The sequence below is a fragment of the Sminthopsis crassicaudata genome, chromosome 4, assembly GCF_048593235.1.
Source record: "Sminthopsis crassicaudata isolate SCR6 chromosome 4, ASM4859323v1, whole genome shotgun sequence".
NCBI lineage: Eukaryota > Metazoa > Chordata > Mammalia > Dasyuromorphia > Dasyuridae > Sminthopsis > Sminthopsis crassicaudata.
In genome coordinates this window covers 103,238,609-103,251,270 of record NC_133620.1, presented here as the reverse complement: position 1 = coordinate 103,251,270, position 12,662 = coordinate 103,238,609, and the positions used below count along the sequence as shown (strand labels likewise).

Below are 12,662 nucleotides of genomic sequence, written 5' to 3'. Positions count from 1 at the left end.
ATCTTGCCTGGAGAAAGTAGTCTCAGCGGGGAATGGTTGTCAAGGAAACAGGCTGTCCAATGCTGAGCTGCCAGCCCTTTCCATGAAGTTCCATAGATGGAGATGCTGAAATTCTCCCCAATAGATACAGCCCTTTCAGCCCTCTGACCTTGAGTGACCCAGGGGACCCCCACCCCAATACATAGCCCAGGCTTCGGGAATGGATGTCTCCAGCCCAGCCCAATCTAGCTCCTATTCAGAAAAACTTCAGGGCGTGAAGAGAGGGGCAGGAACTACATACAACCTCATAACCTAAAAATGTATTTTATTTTGAAGTTGTGCTTTGGATTCTCCCCAATCCAACCTTTGTTGAGTGACAGCCTTATGTTCATACAAAGCATTTCCAAGCATACGTACATACATTATTCCAGTTATCAACACAATTGTTTTAAAGAATATACCATTTTACACAAACGTTACATACAAGTCATACGCCACAACATTGCATTTCCCTGGAAGATCTAATATCTCTTCTGAATAGGAAGTACATCTATACCAGCCCTTCCAAAGTGGTCTGTCCATCCCTTGGCCGGTTCCATCCCTGGGGGATGGGGGCTAGGCCAGCAGGCTGTTGGATGTAATTCGTTGTTCTTTTTTCTTTTGGGCAGGGTGCAGGCCCCGTTCAAGAACCTCTCTCCCCCAAGACGAATTCCTGTCCCTCCCCTCCAGGTCCACAACTCACACCACAGAAGCGGGACGGGGTTCTCTCCAGGGTGTTCCGCTGGTTTGGGTCGGGACACTGGCAGAGGGCTCTCTCTGCAGTGTCCCTTGGGCTGCTGGCTCCCAGGTTGGTGTAAAAATCACAGTGTGTCACCTCCATTCCAGTTGATTGCACTGTGCCCTGCCTAGGCGTGCTCTCCAAGTCCTCTTGGCAGGACCAGTGATCTCCCTGGTGCCAGGAGCACCCGAGAGGGGGAAGACGAGTCCACCCCCCGACGCCCAAGGGTGTAGGGGACTAAGCCTTTAAACTTCGGGTTCTCCTTCATATACTGCTCAGCTCACGGTGCCAATCAGCAGCCGGGTGTTGGCTGGGTGGGACAGGGAATGGAAGGGATGTCGAGGACCAGAAAAGGAAAGAAGGCCAGAAGTAACAGAACAGAGCCAAAGATGATGTTTTGAGAAAGCTTCCCCACCATTTCCTGAGGCTGGGGAGGGTGGGAGGAAAATGGAAGGTGTGGATTCCAACTCAGATCATTCGGGTGAGAAGGATCTCCCAGCTGTCACCTAAGGAATGTAGAGTGAAGAATGAGACTCTCCTTGCCCCAAGGAAAAAGATCCCCAGGGGTGACAGATCCACTGGAGGCTCAGGACTGAGAACGAACTTCATCCTCTCTGCGAGTTACTAAAGCCGGCAGCTGACTGCTCAACAAGGCCAGCGGGTCTAAGTCACTTCTTCCAGGTTTGGTCAGGTCACCAGAGGAATCCACTGGGTCTCCCTTCCTGTCTCTTGGGGCCTTTGCCCTCCATGTTGCAGAACTTCTGTTAAGTGCCTCCTCCCAAAGTTCATTTCTTTATGCAGACTAAAGGAACGCTACCTCCGATGGACCTGACTTCAAACCATTTAAAGGAGGAAAAAAAAGTGATGTAGGATGTATGTTTTGAACCAAAGATGGGGGCATTTAGGTTTCTCTCCCAAAAGGCAATTATCATCTCTCTGTTAAATCACAGAATAGTTACCAGGTAGGGAATAAGATTCCAAATCAGAAAACATGGCTTCTGTGGTTCTAATGTAAGACACATGGATTTCAGCTTTAACTAGGAACTTTATCAGAGACCTAAGAGCTCTAAGTCACTTGACCTTTCACCCTCAAGTTTGGTAGACTGGCTTAAAGCAGATGGGGAAGTCAGCGGAGAAGGGCCAGAGAGCGCCAGCAGGAGAACTCTGTTAGCCCGTCAGCCCGTACCTGGTTCACAGGCTCAGTGCCTCTCCCAGCTGCAGAGAGCAGATCCAGATTTCAACCTCAGGGACACTTCTGGGGTACCCCGATGGCTGCTGACAGCCCTTCCCAGTCTCACCGGGCCCTCCCATCTATTTCCAGTGAGAGTCACTGGGCCATAACCAAGCGGGAGATGCAGGCGGAAGGGCAGGATCGGGCCACCTTTCTCCTTTATAACCTCCCTGGATTTTCTGGAATGAAACGCTTCGCTGCCACCTGACTTCAGGAGGAGTAAGAGCTACCACCCAGCAGCTACCTTTCCCAAACCTGTGCTGGATCCGAAGGAACTCTCTTAAAAGTTTCCCAGAGCCGGCTCACTGGACAGTCTTCAGTGGGTTCCTCCTAGTGCAGAAAGCGGAAGTAGCATGCCCCTCTCCCGTCTAACGGGGATGTATCATTTAGTAAATTTTTCTAGGGAGACTGACCCAGGAGAGTTTGGCTGCAGTTATGGAGGATGAGGGGGTAAATGTAAACACCAACCAACCGAAGCACAAAATAACAGGAGGCCTAGGAGAGCAGCCCCCGTGGAGCTTGGGCGTGAGTCCCATCCTGATGAAGCTTTGTTTAAAGAGAGATTTCTATGGCTGAGTTCTCCCGTCCCAGACAAAACGGGGTTTGTAACGGAAACAGAGCGGGTGCTCCCTGTGCGGCTGCGCAGTGACGGACGGGTCACAGAACCGGGAGTGTGCACACGTGCCCAGACCCCGGTGACCTACAGCTGCCGCCCGCACGCAGAGACAAGCAGAGACTATGGAACTCGCTTAACCAGTACCCAAGCATGGTGCCGCTGGGGGGGGGGGGGGGAAGCCCCGTACACCGAGGGGGGCAGACTGGAGTCCCGTGGGCCTTGCCAGATTTCACAGTGACCCGATAATGGAAAGAGCTATTTCTGGCTATCGCCTAAGACTGGTACATACTGTAGCTGGCTGGGTTATGACTGACGGGGAAGCTAAGGAAGGGGGATGGGGCAGGGAAGAGACAGGGAGAGCTTCATTCTCGAGGGTTCGGGCTGCTGGGAAGTCTATTCCTGCAGGAATAACTTAGAATCTAATTTTCAGCGGAAGTCCCCAAGCTAGTTAAATAGGAAGGTTTAAGAACAGTCTCGGTTCCGCCAGTCCCGGCGCTGGAACGGCCGCCGGGCCTGTCAGACCGTACAAGACTTGTCGGGGGGCTGGGGGGAGGCCGACGAGCTGACGCCGGGGCTGCTGGCGCTCGTTTTGGGGAAGACCACCGGCTTGGGTCGCGTGGCGGGCGGCTTGACCGGGGCGGCCATCTTGACGGATTTGACGGGCCGGAAAGCGCAGGGGATGTCCCCGGCCGTGCTGGCGCTGCGCTGGAAGGCGGGCTCGGGGTCCTTGAGGAGCTGGGTGTGCAGGGGGCTGGAGGGCTCTGAAGTAGGCGCCACCACCGGGGAGGTCTTGAGGGGCTCCAGGGTGTCCAGGACCACGTCGGGCGTGTGCTTCACGTTGCTCTGCCGCTCGAGCTCTCGGAGTTCGTTCAGGGCGGAATTCATCGTGGCCTCGATATCCTGAAAAATACCCAGGGAAGCTAAGTCTGGGGCGATGAAAGGTCACCAAAGATCCCGCCACACTGCCGGAGGCCAAATCTTGCAAGGACCAATTTCTAAGGGGGGAGGGGTGTCCTAGGTCACTGCCGGGAAATTCTTGAGTCTGCCCCAGACCGCTCAGTGAGGGCGCCACCTGCCGGGCTCGGAGAGCCTTCTCCTTCCTGTGACGGCCTCCGGTACTGAGAGCAGAGCTGTGGTGCCCCGGAACCGGAAGGCACAGATTCTAACCCAGGTCTTACCATGGGGACTGAGGCAGGTCCGGTAGCTCTTTCCCTGCCCCCCACCCGGGGATGGAACACTAGCGTTACCATACTGCTCCCTTCTATCCATCACTGTCAAGGGGGCACTGACCAGGAGGGGGAGCCAAAGTCCACCGAGGGGAGTTGCCTTCTGGAAGTTACAATGTGAACGGGCTCAGCAAAAAGCAGCATCCCTTCGCTGGGGGACTCGAGGGAACCAAAGGACCTTTGTTTGCAAGCCAGCTGCCTCCCTGGGAGACCTCCCTGCTCCCGCCCCTCCCCCCGGCCCCGCCCTCCCAGGCACCCGCCGGGGGATCCGGGCGCCCCGAGGGCCGGGGTTCTGGGCCAGGCCGGCCAGAGGCAGACGAGCTTTCTCTTGGCAGCCATTCATCCCACCCTGCTCGGCCGGGGATGTTCCCAGACTCGAGAACAGCCCCTAGAATCCCGCTCCTCGGTCCCGCGGGAGCAGGCCCCTCCATTGCTGCGAGCCCCGGGCGGGAAGGGAGCCGGGAGGAAGCCCGTGGGGGAGGCCGCTTCCCAGCGAGACCTTACACACAGACACAGAGCTGGAGGCCTAGCGAAGCGAGACACGTCGGGCGCCCAGCTGGGCCGCCCGACCCAGGAGACGGGCCCTGAGCGCGCACCACAGCGTCTTCCCGGGGAGCGGGATCTCGGCGCCGCTAAAAGCAGGACAGTCAAGGGCGACAGGAAGCCCCCCGTACCCACCTGGACTAATGGAAATTATAGAGCTGAGGGAGCCGTCTGAGTGCACCGCTTGGAGTGGCCGCCGCGGTCGGGGTTTTAAAGATGGGGCTAGCCCTCTAACGGTTCATGGAAAACAAAAAGTCAAAAGGATGGACTGGAGAGGAAAGGAGGCCCCGGGTATGGGGAGGCCTGGGGGTCTCGTCCCCTCTGGGCAGTATCTAGACAGCAGGGTCAGGGGGAGGTGCCTGGGTATGACGGGGGGGGGGGGGGGGGGAGGGGACGGGGTGAAAGGAGCATCATCGGATCCAAATGGGAAACCAGAGGCGTCACCCGCTTTGGGCCCATCCCGCTGCCGTGCGCTGCGGTCTCGGTGCCTAATTCCCTCGCGCTACAAAATCCCTAAGGAGGACAACGTACCGGGCGTTCCCTGTACTAGCGCCAGCCTGGAAAAGGGCAAGTTTTGCAAATAGGTAAATGCTTAATTTGCACATACACAGTGAAGGAGCCCATATTTTTCTGCTTCCACTGTGGACCTTTAAAGGCGTGCTAGCAAACGATGCTTGTTGTAAAGTACCTCCAGAGGTGCGCCGGTCAGCTGGTCATAAAAGTGCCCTGAGTATTCTGTGTTCCTTGCTCTGCGGTTGGGACTGACTGCAGGAGGCTCTTAGGAGCGACAGAGGGAAACTCCCGGCAAATTCCCCGTTTTACCTGTGCAATGACCTCGGGGTCCATGGGCCGATGGTTGTTGAAGCTCTTGGACCTCCCGGCTGTCACCGTCTTCCGGATCTGGGGACTGTCCAGCCGATTCTTCAGAGAGGAGTGTCTGCTGATGGAGTTGAGACCCCCGTGCCCGCTGGCCGAACACTTATCGGGCCCCTCCTTGGGGAGGCTCTGGCTAATAACAGGTTGGGAGGAGGGGCGTCCTGGGGAGGAGGACTCCAGGAGGGGGCTGCTTAGTCCATGGCCTTCACTCTGCCGGAAGGCTTTCCTGATGTTCCCAGATTCTGGCCGCTTCCTTTGCCTTCGATCACAAACAGAAAGACAAGTGTGAGCAACAGCTGGCTCAGGTCCCAGCAGGCCCAGATCCAAGGAGAGGAGGGAAGAGGAAGAGGGATGAGTTCCTGTCATCCAGCATTTTTCCAGGGAGTGGGGGAGGGGGGTTCTTGCCAAGGCTACGCTGTCCCACGCTTCCATTACCCCACCCTCCCTACCCCACCCCCAAAAGCCTGGCAAAGGAGAAATGGATACTTACTGGTTGATGGTGGGCTTTGAGCTCCTGAGATGCAAATGGCTATGCAAAGGGAAAGTCTGATTATGTGAAACATGGTAATGGAAGAGAGACCCAGACTCTCAGAGACACCTTCACTCTGGCTCTTTCTTTCTTTTAAGCAGAGCATTACTCTGTTTTCAAGGGGACAGGGAAAGGAATGTTTACCATACAACTTTTGAGAATCTCCATCCCCAAAACCATCAGCACAAGGGTATGCCAGGTAATGAATGGCATAAGGCTAAAAATGTGCAGACAAAAGAATTTCCAAAGAAGTGTGATACTTGAGGAGTTAAGGACAAATTTTGTGAACTCTGATTAAAAAAAAAAATTTTTTTAACTTCTTGAAACACCAAAGATGAGATTAAACTTCTCAAAGAACTGTGATACTTGAGGAGTTAGGGATGAACTCTGATTAAAATTTTTTTTTTTTTTTTACTTCTTGATAAACCAAAGATGAGATTTAACTTGGCTCACGGTCAGATCATTTCAGGCCACTTAAAGCTCTGTGTAAACGCTACAATTAAATTAGATTGTCTGGCAATCTTGTGGTTACTGGGCACCGTTTTAGAACTCACTAGTGTTCACTTGGATGCAGTTACGAAGGAACCAAATGAGGAAAACAGATTTATAGAGATGTAAAAGAAATTGCTTTCTGGATCAGAAGGGTAGTTCACTATTGAACAAGCTGGGGTGGGGCTGGGAAGGGACAGAACTGAGTTTGGACAAGGAGAAGAGAGGCCCTGCAGTGGGGGCCCATTGCTGCCAGGGCTCAGGGCCACATCTACTGGTGAGGAAAAGGTCTCCCAAAGACAGCTCAGGCTAATGGGGGCAGCTCTAACTTAATCAGACTGGGCTTCAGGCCTCTGATCTGACAGGGAAGCACAGGGGAGGACAGGGGAGGGGCCCAAGTGGTGGGGTGGGACCAGATATCCTTGAGGTCCTTTCCAGCTTCAACATTTTATGATTTTCTCGGTTTTCTTTTACTTTTCTTTTGTCCTGATCTGATTTCATTGGCCTTGGGAATTTCTGATAAGGAAAACACATTTTATGAGAACAGATCAGCAACTACTCTACAAATTCTAACCTTAGAGAGGTAGCATCTGGCATAAGAGGTCCAGGTCCACGTCCAGCTAGTCAGGCCTGAGTCAGGTCTTAACTCTAGATTTTTTAAGACTCCAAGTCCAAATGGCTTTCTTTCTACTACATGAAGCCATTGTTCCTGGGTTTTGATAGCAGCCCTCAAGTAGATTCAGTCCCTGCCTTGTTTTTGTTCCATTGGCTACCTTTCCTGCGGTCTGAACAGGATGGCCAGAGTTTGGGTCTAAACTGCCTTAAGATTCTCTGCAAAGGCTGATCTGCCACACCCAGTGACTGGTTCTACTCCCCACACCCATTTGTTTGGGGCCCATAGTGGTGCAGGGGAAGACAAGATGGATCTGGAAGCCTGCTTCTCCTCCACGTCCCTGTGTGACTGGGCCATCACTTAATCTCTCTGGACCTTGGTTTTCCACATAATTGGTGATTGGTTTGGACTAGGGGGCTTAGAAGATCCCTTTCCAGATCTAAATCCATGATATTATGGTAAAGGGAGATAAAATTTGGGGAACTTAAGGAAACTTCTGCGGTTTGGTCTCTGATTTTTCCATTGGTGGTACACTTTTAATTATTAAATGTTTTCTTCCATGAATTCCTTTATACTAAAAGCAACTAAGCTGGTGGCTTAAAAAACCCATACACCTACACCCTTCTCCCCTGTTATTGGCTTAATTACAGGCTGGGATTATTGTGATTAGAACCTTATAATTAACACAACCTTGTAAATAAAGAACGAAAACAGGATTAGCCCACCATGACTTTTATTAGCCTGCCTTCTCACTAGGGTAGTGAGTTTGGGATTGCCCCTTGGGTTGGGGAATGAATGTAATCCTCATAGTTTTTTACCTACTGGCTTAAGTTACAAAGAGTTCTAAATAAGGAGGTAAGTGGATATTTCTAGGGTGGAATTAACTGACTCCCCCAACTTGAAGTTCAAGGAAAACTATCCTAGAGTCGAGTCCTTTCTGCAACTAGCTGGAGGAAACAAAAGGAAAAATAACAGGCAGAAAGATCTAGGCGTCCTGACAGGGTTTGGAAACAAGCAAGTTTATTCTCCTTCCAGTTTCAATGTCCAGAGCTACAGTTAACAGGTTTTCCTAGAGCCAATTTTTTCATTCTTCCAAAGCCACATGGGAGTAAAAACTAGCTCCACTGCTAGTTCATGTGCATGGAGCACGGCCTGGGGCCTGCTGCCACCTTACTGGCACCTCCCAAGTGTCAGGGCCTAGGAGAAGGGGTGCCGGGCGGAGGGGTTCGGGACACGCCCCTTGGGGAGACAGAGATGAGACCAGGTGTCCGAGAGCGGGAATGGGCCCCGAAGAGGCTGAGGGCTGTGGACACAGAGCGAGAGGTGGGCTGATGGCAGGCCCTAGCTCACTGCCGCTGTGACAAGGGAAGCTGGGGAGCACAGTCAAAAGCCTGTGTTCCGAAGGACCGAGAAGCCTGAAGGGAGCCTGAGTAATGGAGCTGGGGGAGAGGGCTGAGGCCGCGTGGAGACTGTCATGTCTTTTCTTCCGGGGTGAAGGGGCAAAGTGACATGGCAATGAGATGCGGCGGGGGCGGCCGGGAAAGAGGCAATGGTGATCTTTCCTCCACAGGAGTGAGTCCCAAGAGCGGGGAGCACAGCGCCCCAACAAGAGCCAATCATTAACACCGGCCTAGCGCTCCCAAGGCTCTCAGGCCCGGCAGAAGAGAGAATCTACGCCTAGGTAAGGGTTAGCAAGGAGACAGGACCAAAGGGGCCCCTCGGCAGAACAGTTTGGTCCGTGAGGTCTGGGACAAACTCAGTCACTGGGCCACTGGCCACTCTTGAGCTTTGGGTAACAGCTTCAGACCTAGGACTCCCAGGTGGGTTCCTGGTGACAGACACTGTAGGGACACAGAGAGAGAGAGCGCCCCCTTGTAGCCCGGCAGCGTCCAGCAGGGAGCCTGGGCCTAGCATCGAAGCTTGCAGAAGCTTCCTCGTCCCCGTCCATCTAACCGGCAGCAATGAGAGCATGCAGGTCGTTAGCCAGGGAAGCCGAGTGACTTGAGCGACTCCCTAGATGCAGTGCGGGGATGGAGGGGGGTTAGGGTTATTCTGGGGGAAAGCAGGGGGGAGGGGTATTGGAGAGCAGAGAACCAAAAGCAGGCTTACTTGTTGATGTTTGCAAGATAAATATCGGCCACATGACCCCCACTGGGACAGCTGGCTCCCGCTCGGGCTGTCACCTTTTCTTCAGGTGGCTCACACATGACCTCAATCTCAGACTTGGGGCTTGACCTCTCCGCGACACCATCCTCGCTGGGGGGAGGAGGGGCAGGCAGGGAAGAGGGAAAACGACATAACACAAAAAGCAGCGTTAAATTAGCAACATGGCCCCCCCGCACATGTACACACGCGCACGCGCACACACACAAACACACACACACACATCACTCTCCCCAGCAGAGCTCCAACATGGCGGCAGTACCCAGTGGCCCTGGGTGGGCTGGCCCTGTGCGAGGAAAAAAAGGGCAGGAAAGCAGGGAGTTAGAAGCCTAGGAACTGGTCTGAGTGATTTCAGATAGAATGAACAGCTTGGCTGAGGGCTGCAGACCCCTCAGGAACGCGGGCAGGGCCCAGCTAGGGGGGTCTGGCTCGCAGGCCTCTGCCTTGCCCCCGGGAGGAGGGGGAGACACGTCCAGGTGCGAGTCTGCTCGGGCTTTGGCGATGCAGCATCAGGCCGGCAGCCTCTCACTCCGTCGGAGTAAGCCCACTCAGAGCTCTGAGCTGGGCCCGGGCCTCTCCACTGCTCTCCCGGCCCCTCTGGCTAGTGACCGCATTGGAGGGAGATGACTAGCAAGCCCCCGCTGCCCCGCAGCTCGTCTTCCGCTTGCTCTTGTAATGAAGTCAAAAGCTAACTTTAGGAGGGCTCTGGGTGCACAGATCGCCTCGATGTCATCGAGGGAGCCAGAGCCAGCCTAGGGTCAGGCCGGGAGGGTGAGGACTCGTTCAGGACATGACCTTTCAGAAATAATGTGAAGGGAAGGACTCTAGGCTGCAGCACAACACCCAAGGGGAGGACGGTGGGAGCAGGGGCCGAGGGATACTCCTCAGGCTGGGCCCCGGCTCAGGGAGGACTTGCAGCCTGAGGGCCAGGACGCCAGGAACCAGAAGGAACAGGACGGGGAACCCCTAAACAATGTCATTTCCCTCACAAACTTCTTGGAGACCTGCTGGACTTGCTGCTCCTCCTCTTGTTACCTGGGTCACTGAACTAAACTGGGTCACTTCCACAAGGCTGCTTGATGCAGGTGCTTCCCAGAAAAGCAGGAAGAGCCTTCATCAGCGATGCTCGTGTCTTTGGACTGGGCTTCTTTAGCCAAGAAACCACTTTATTTGTGAGAAAACACTATAAATGAGATCACTGGACAGGGTAAATGCGTATTTGCTAAAAAGCCAAAACCCCGGGACAGGATGAAGATTTCCAGGCCAGAAAGGAAGGGTTTTCCCAGTCTAGGAAGGGGGTCCAGGAGCTGCCCAGTGCCAGCTGCCTTCTATAGCCAGTGCTGTCAGGGCATTAGGTCCTGGGCTCTGGGGGAGGTGGCTCTGGGGGCTTCCAGAATAGTGTCCCCGATTGAGGAGATGATTGACAGTCAAGATTCACTGAGAGTCCACCTCCTAGAGGCAGCACCAGTAACCCCGGCCCTGTGGCCTGAGGGCCCAACCTACGTGTCTTGGACCACGATGTACTGATGAGGGATGAGTCCATCAATGCCATTGTGTCGGCCCTCCCACCAGTCATCAGAAGCCCTATGGTACAGCAGCAAGGAGGCCCCCTTCTTGAAGGACAGTTCCCGGGCTGTCCGGCCAATGTAGTCAAACTTGGCAATGGCCTCAATGGGCTCACACTCTGAAAGGGACAAGAAAGAAGAAAACAAATATGATGAATACGATTTTAGGGAAGCCCTTAATCTAGAGAGATTATTGGTACTCATCTGATTAGGCAATCCTCCTCAAGGAGGATGATAGTGAATGGAGCTTTCCTCCATTATGATCGTCCCTGGGATAAAAGTGTGGCCTTGCTCAGCACTCACTAGCTCCTGCGGTCCCGGGAAAGCCCCCGAAGGAGTCCCGTTAGTAGGGTGGCTCTCTGGCTCAGGAGTCCGTGCAGAATCACCAGAGAGCAGCAGTCTTGGAGCGAGTGCTCTCCACTGGCCCTTTCTAGAGAGTGCCTCTCGCCACCCCTCAATAACCCTTCCTCTTTGACAGTTCAAGCACCTGTGTGTATTGCCTTCTTCCCAGCCTTGTTTCTATTAGGTGCACATCACCAGCTCTCAAACTGGCATGACCTTAAGCAACTAAGTCATGTTCCTTTCCAGGGCATCCCCATCATCCCTGGGATTGTGGGGAAAGTTAGTTATTATGCTGTTTGGAAAAAAATTATTATACTGTTTAAATCTAATCTTATGACATTAATGGTTGTCCATACCCAGAATGTTGTTGACCCTAGTGATGGCTACAAGGTATTTCTGATTCCCCCAGGTGGGGTCCAACCAAAGCATTTTTGTTTTGGGCTATCACACGGAGGAACTGCTTCTGCTTTGGGTTACATTTACTCACATCTGTCTCAATCAACCTTGCTTTCAGATTGCTCTCTCTGCAAAACTGCTTAACTGTATACAGGGGTCTCAGTCAAAATCCTGTATCATGTCAATCTTTAAGAATCTGGGGAGAGGAAGCACCCCCTGCCTTCCAGCTCTCTGTCCTCTACCAAATGATCTAATCAATTTCTTTTGAAAACTTTCAGATTCGGGGGTCTGTTCTTGTGAGCAACAGCACCTCTATAATTCGCAGTAATAACTGCTCAAACATCCCAGATCCTCCCAATGTCAACGGCTTCCTGCCCCCTTTGCTTTCTAAGCCTGCACCAGCAGGATCGTATCTTGGACTTCCCCATCACATGGAACTATGGCCCCTCTAAGACTCCCTATTTACGTTATCCCACCACAACTTCCTATCCCTCCTCAGTCACTTTTCATGGCTGTTGTCTCCATACCCAGAACTGACACCTCTGGCCCAGACATCTCTTAGCAACGCACGCCTGGCCACTGCTACTGGCCCTTTATTCCTCGGAATGCATCCTGATCCTAGGTAAATCCCACCTGCTTCTGGCTTACTGAGCCCTCCCGGAGAGTCTCCTACCTAAGCTATTTGCCTGACTACATGGTGAGGAGCACACCCCCAAAAGCCTTTTGCTTCATTTTTGCCCTCCTGTCTAACCTCTCACTTAGGAAACCAAGGCTGTTTAGTGGGAGCAGCCTTGACTCCCTTCCTCAAAGGGCTTAGAATTACTAACTCTTCTCCTTCCCTCATTCATCGAAAAAGAGGCATCGGAACTTCTCTCTGCTGTTAAAGGTATGATCTTCCTCCTGTCATCCAGGTCTGAGCTGTGGTATAATGCTCCAGTCCTCCCTCACACTCACTCCGTTATCCCATCTCACTGACATGACAGACCCCCGTTCAGATCCTGGTCACTCCTCCCTGGGACTGCTGCTTCCTAGTTAAGTGTCCCTGCCTCAAGGCCTTCCCTACTCCGATCTATTTTCCATTCAGTGACTGACATGAGCTTCCTGAAACTCCTCCCCTCCTAAGTCCTCACTCCATATTCTTCAATGGCTCCTTATTGCCTCAAGAACAAAATTCAAAGCTCTTCATTACTAAATTCTTTCCAACCTGTCCAAGTCTACCGCCGTCTAGCTATTCTTTACATGTGACCTCTATTTCCCACCTCCCCAGTGCTGCACTGGCTACCTTCCACTCAGGATGACAGATGTGCCCCAATCCA

At 53.1% G+C, this 12,662-nt stretch overlaps 1 protein-coding gene across 5 annotated transcripts in view; it reads right to left on the bottom strand.

Moving 5' to 3' along the window:
* Positions 1–287: 287 nt before the first annotated feature.
* SRGAP2 (SLIT-ROBO Rho GTPase activating protein 2) overlaps positions 288–12,662 on the bottom strand; it is a 252,665-nt gene continuing 240,290 nt past the window's right edge. For 3 of the 5 annotated variants that reach the window (XM_074308983.1, XM_074308985.1, XM_074308982.1), the window contains exons 20-23: positions 10,547–10,727; positions 8,990–9,136; positions 5,196–5,508; positions 288–3,504 (exon numbers count right to left, since the gene is read on the bottom strand). In XM_074308983.1, the coding sequence (XP_074165084.1) occupies positions 3,121–3,504; positions 5,196–5,508; positions 8,990–9,136; positions 10,547–10,727 (1,025 nt within the window). In that variant the 3' untranslated portion in view covers positions 288–3,120. Of the gene's footprint in view, positions 3,505–4,508; positions 4,604–5,195; positions 5,509–7,883; positions 8,722–8,989; positions 9,137–10,546; positions 10,728–12,662 lie in introns of those variants that run through there. The other 2 variants (XM_074308986.1, XM_074308987.1) reach the window with 2 other exon arrangements.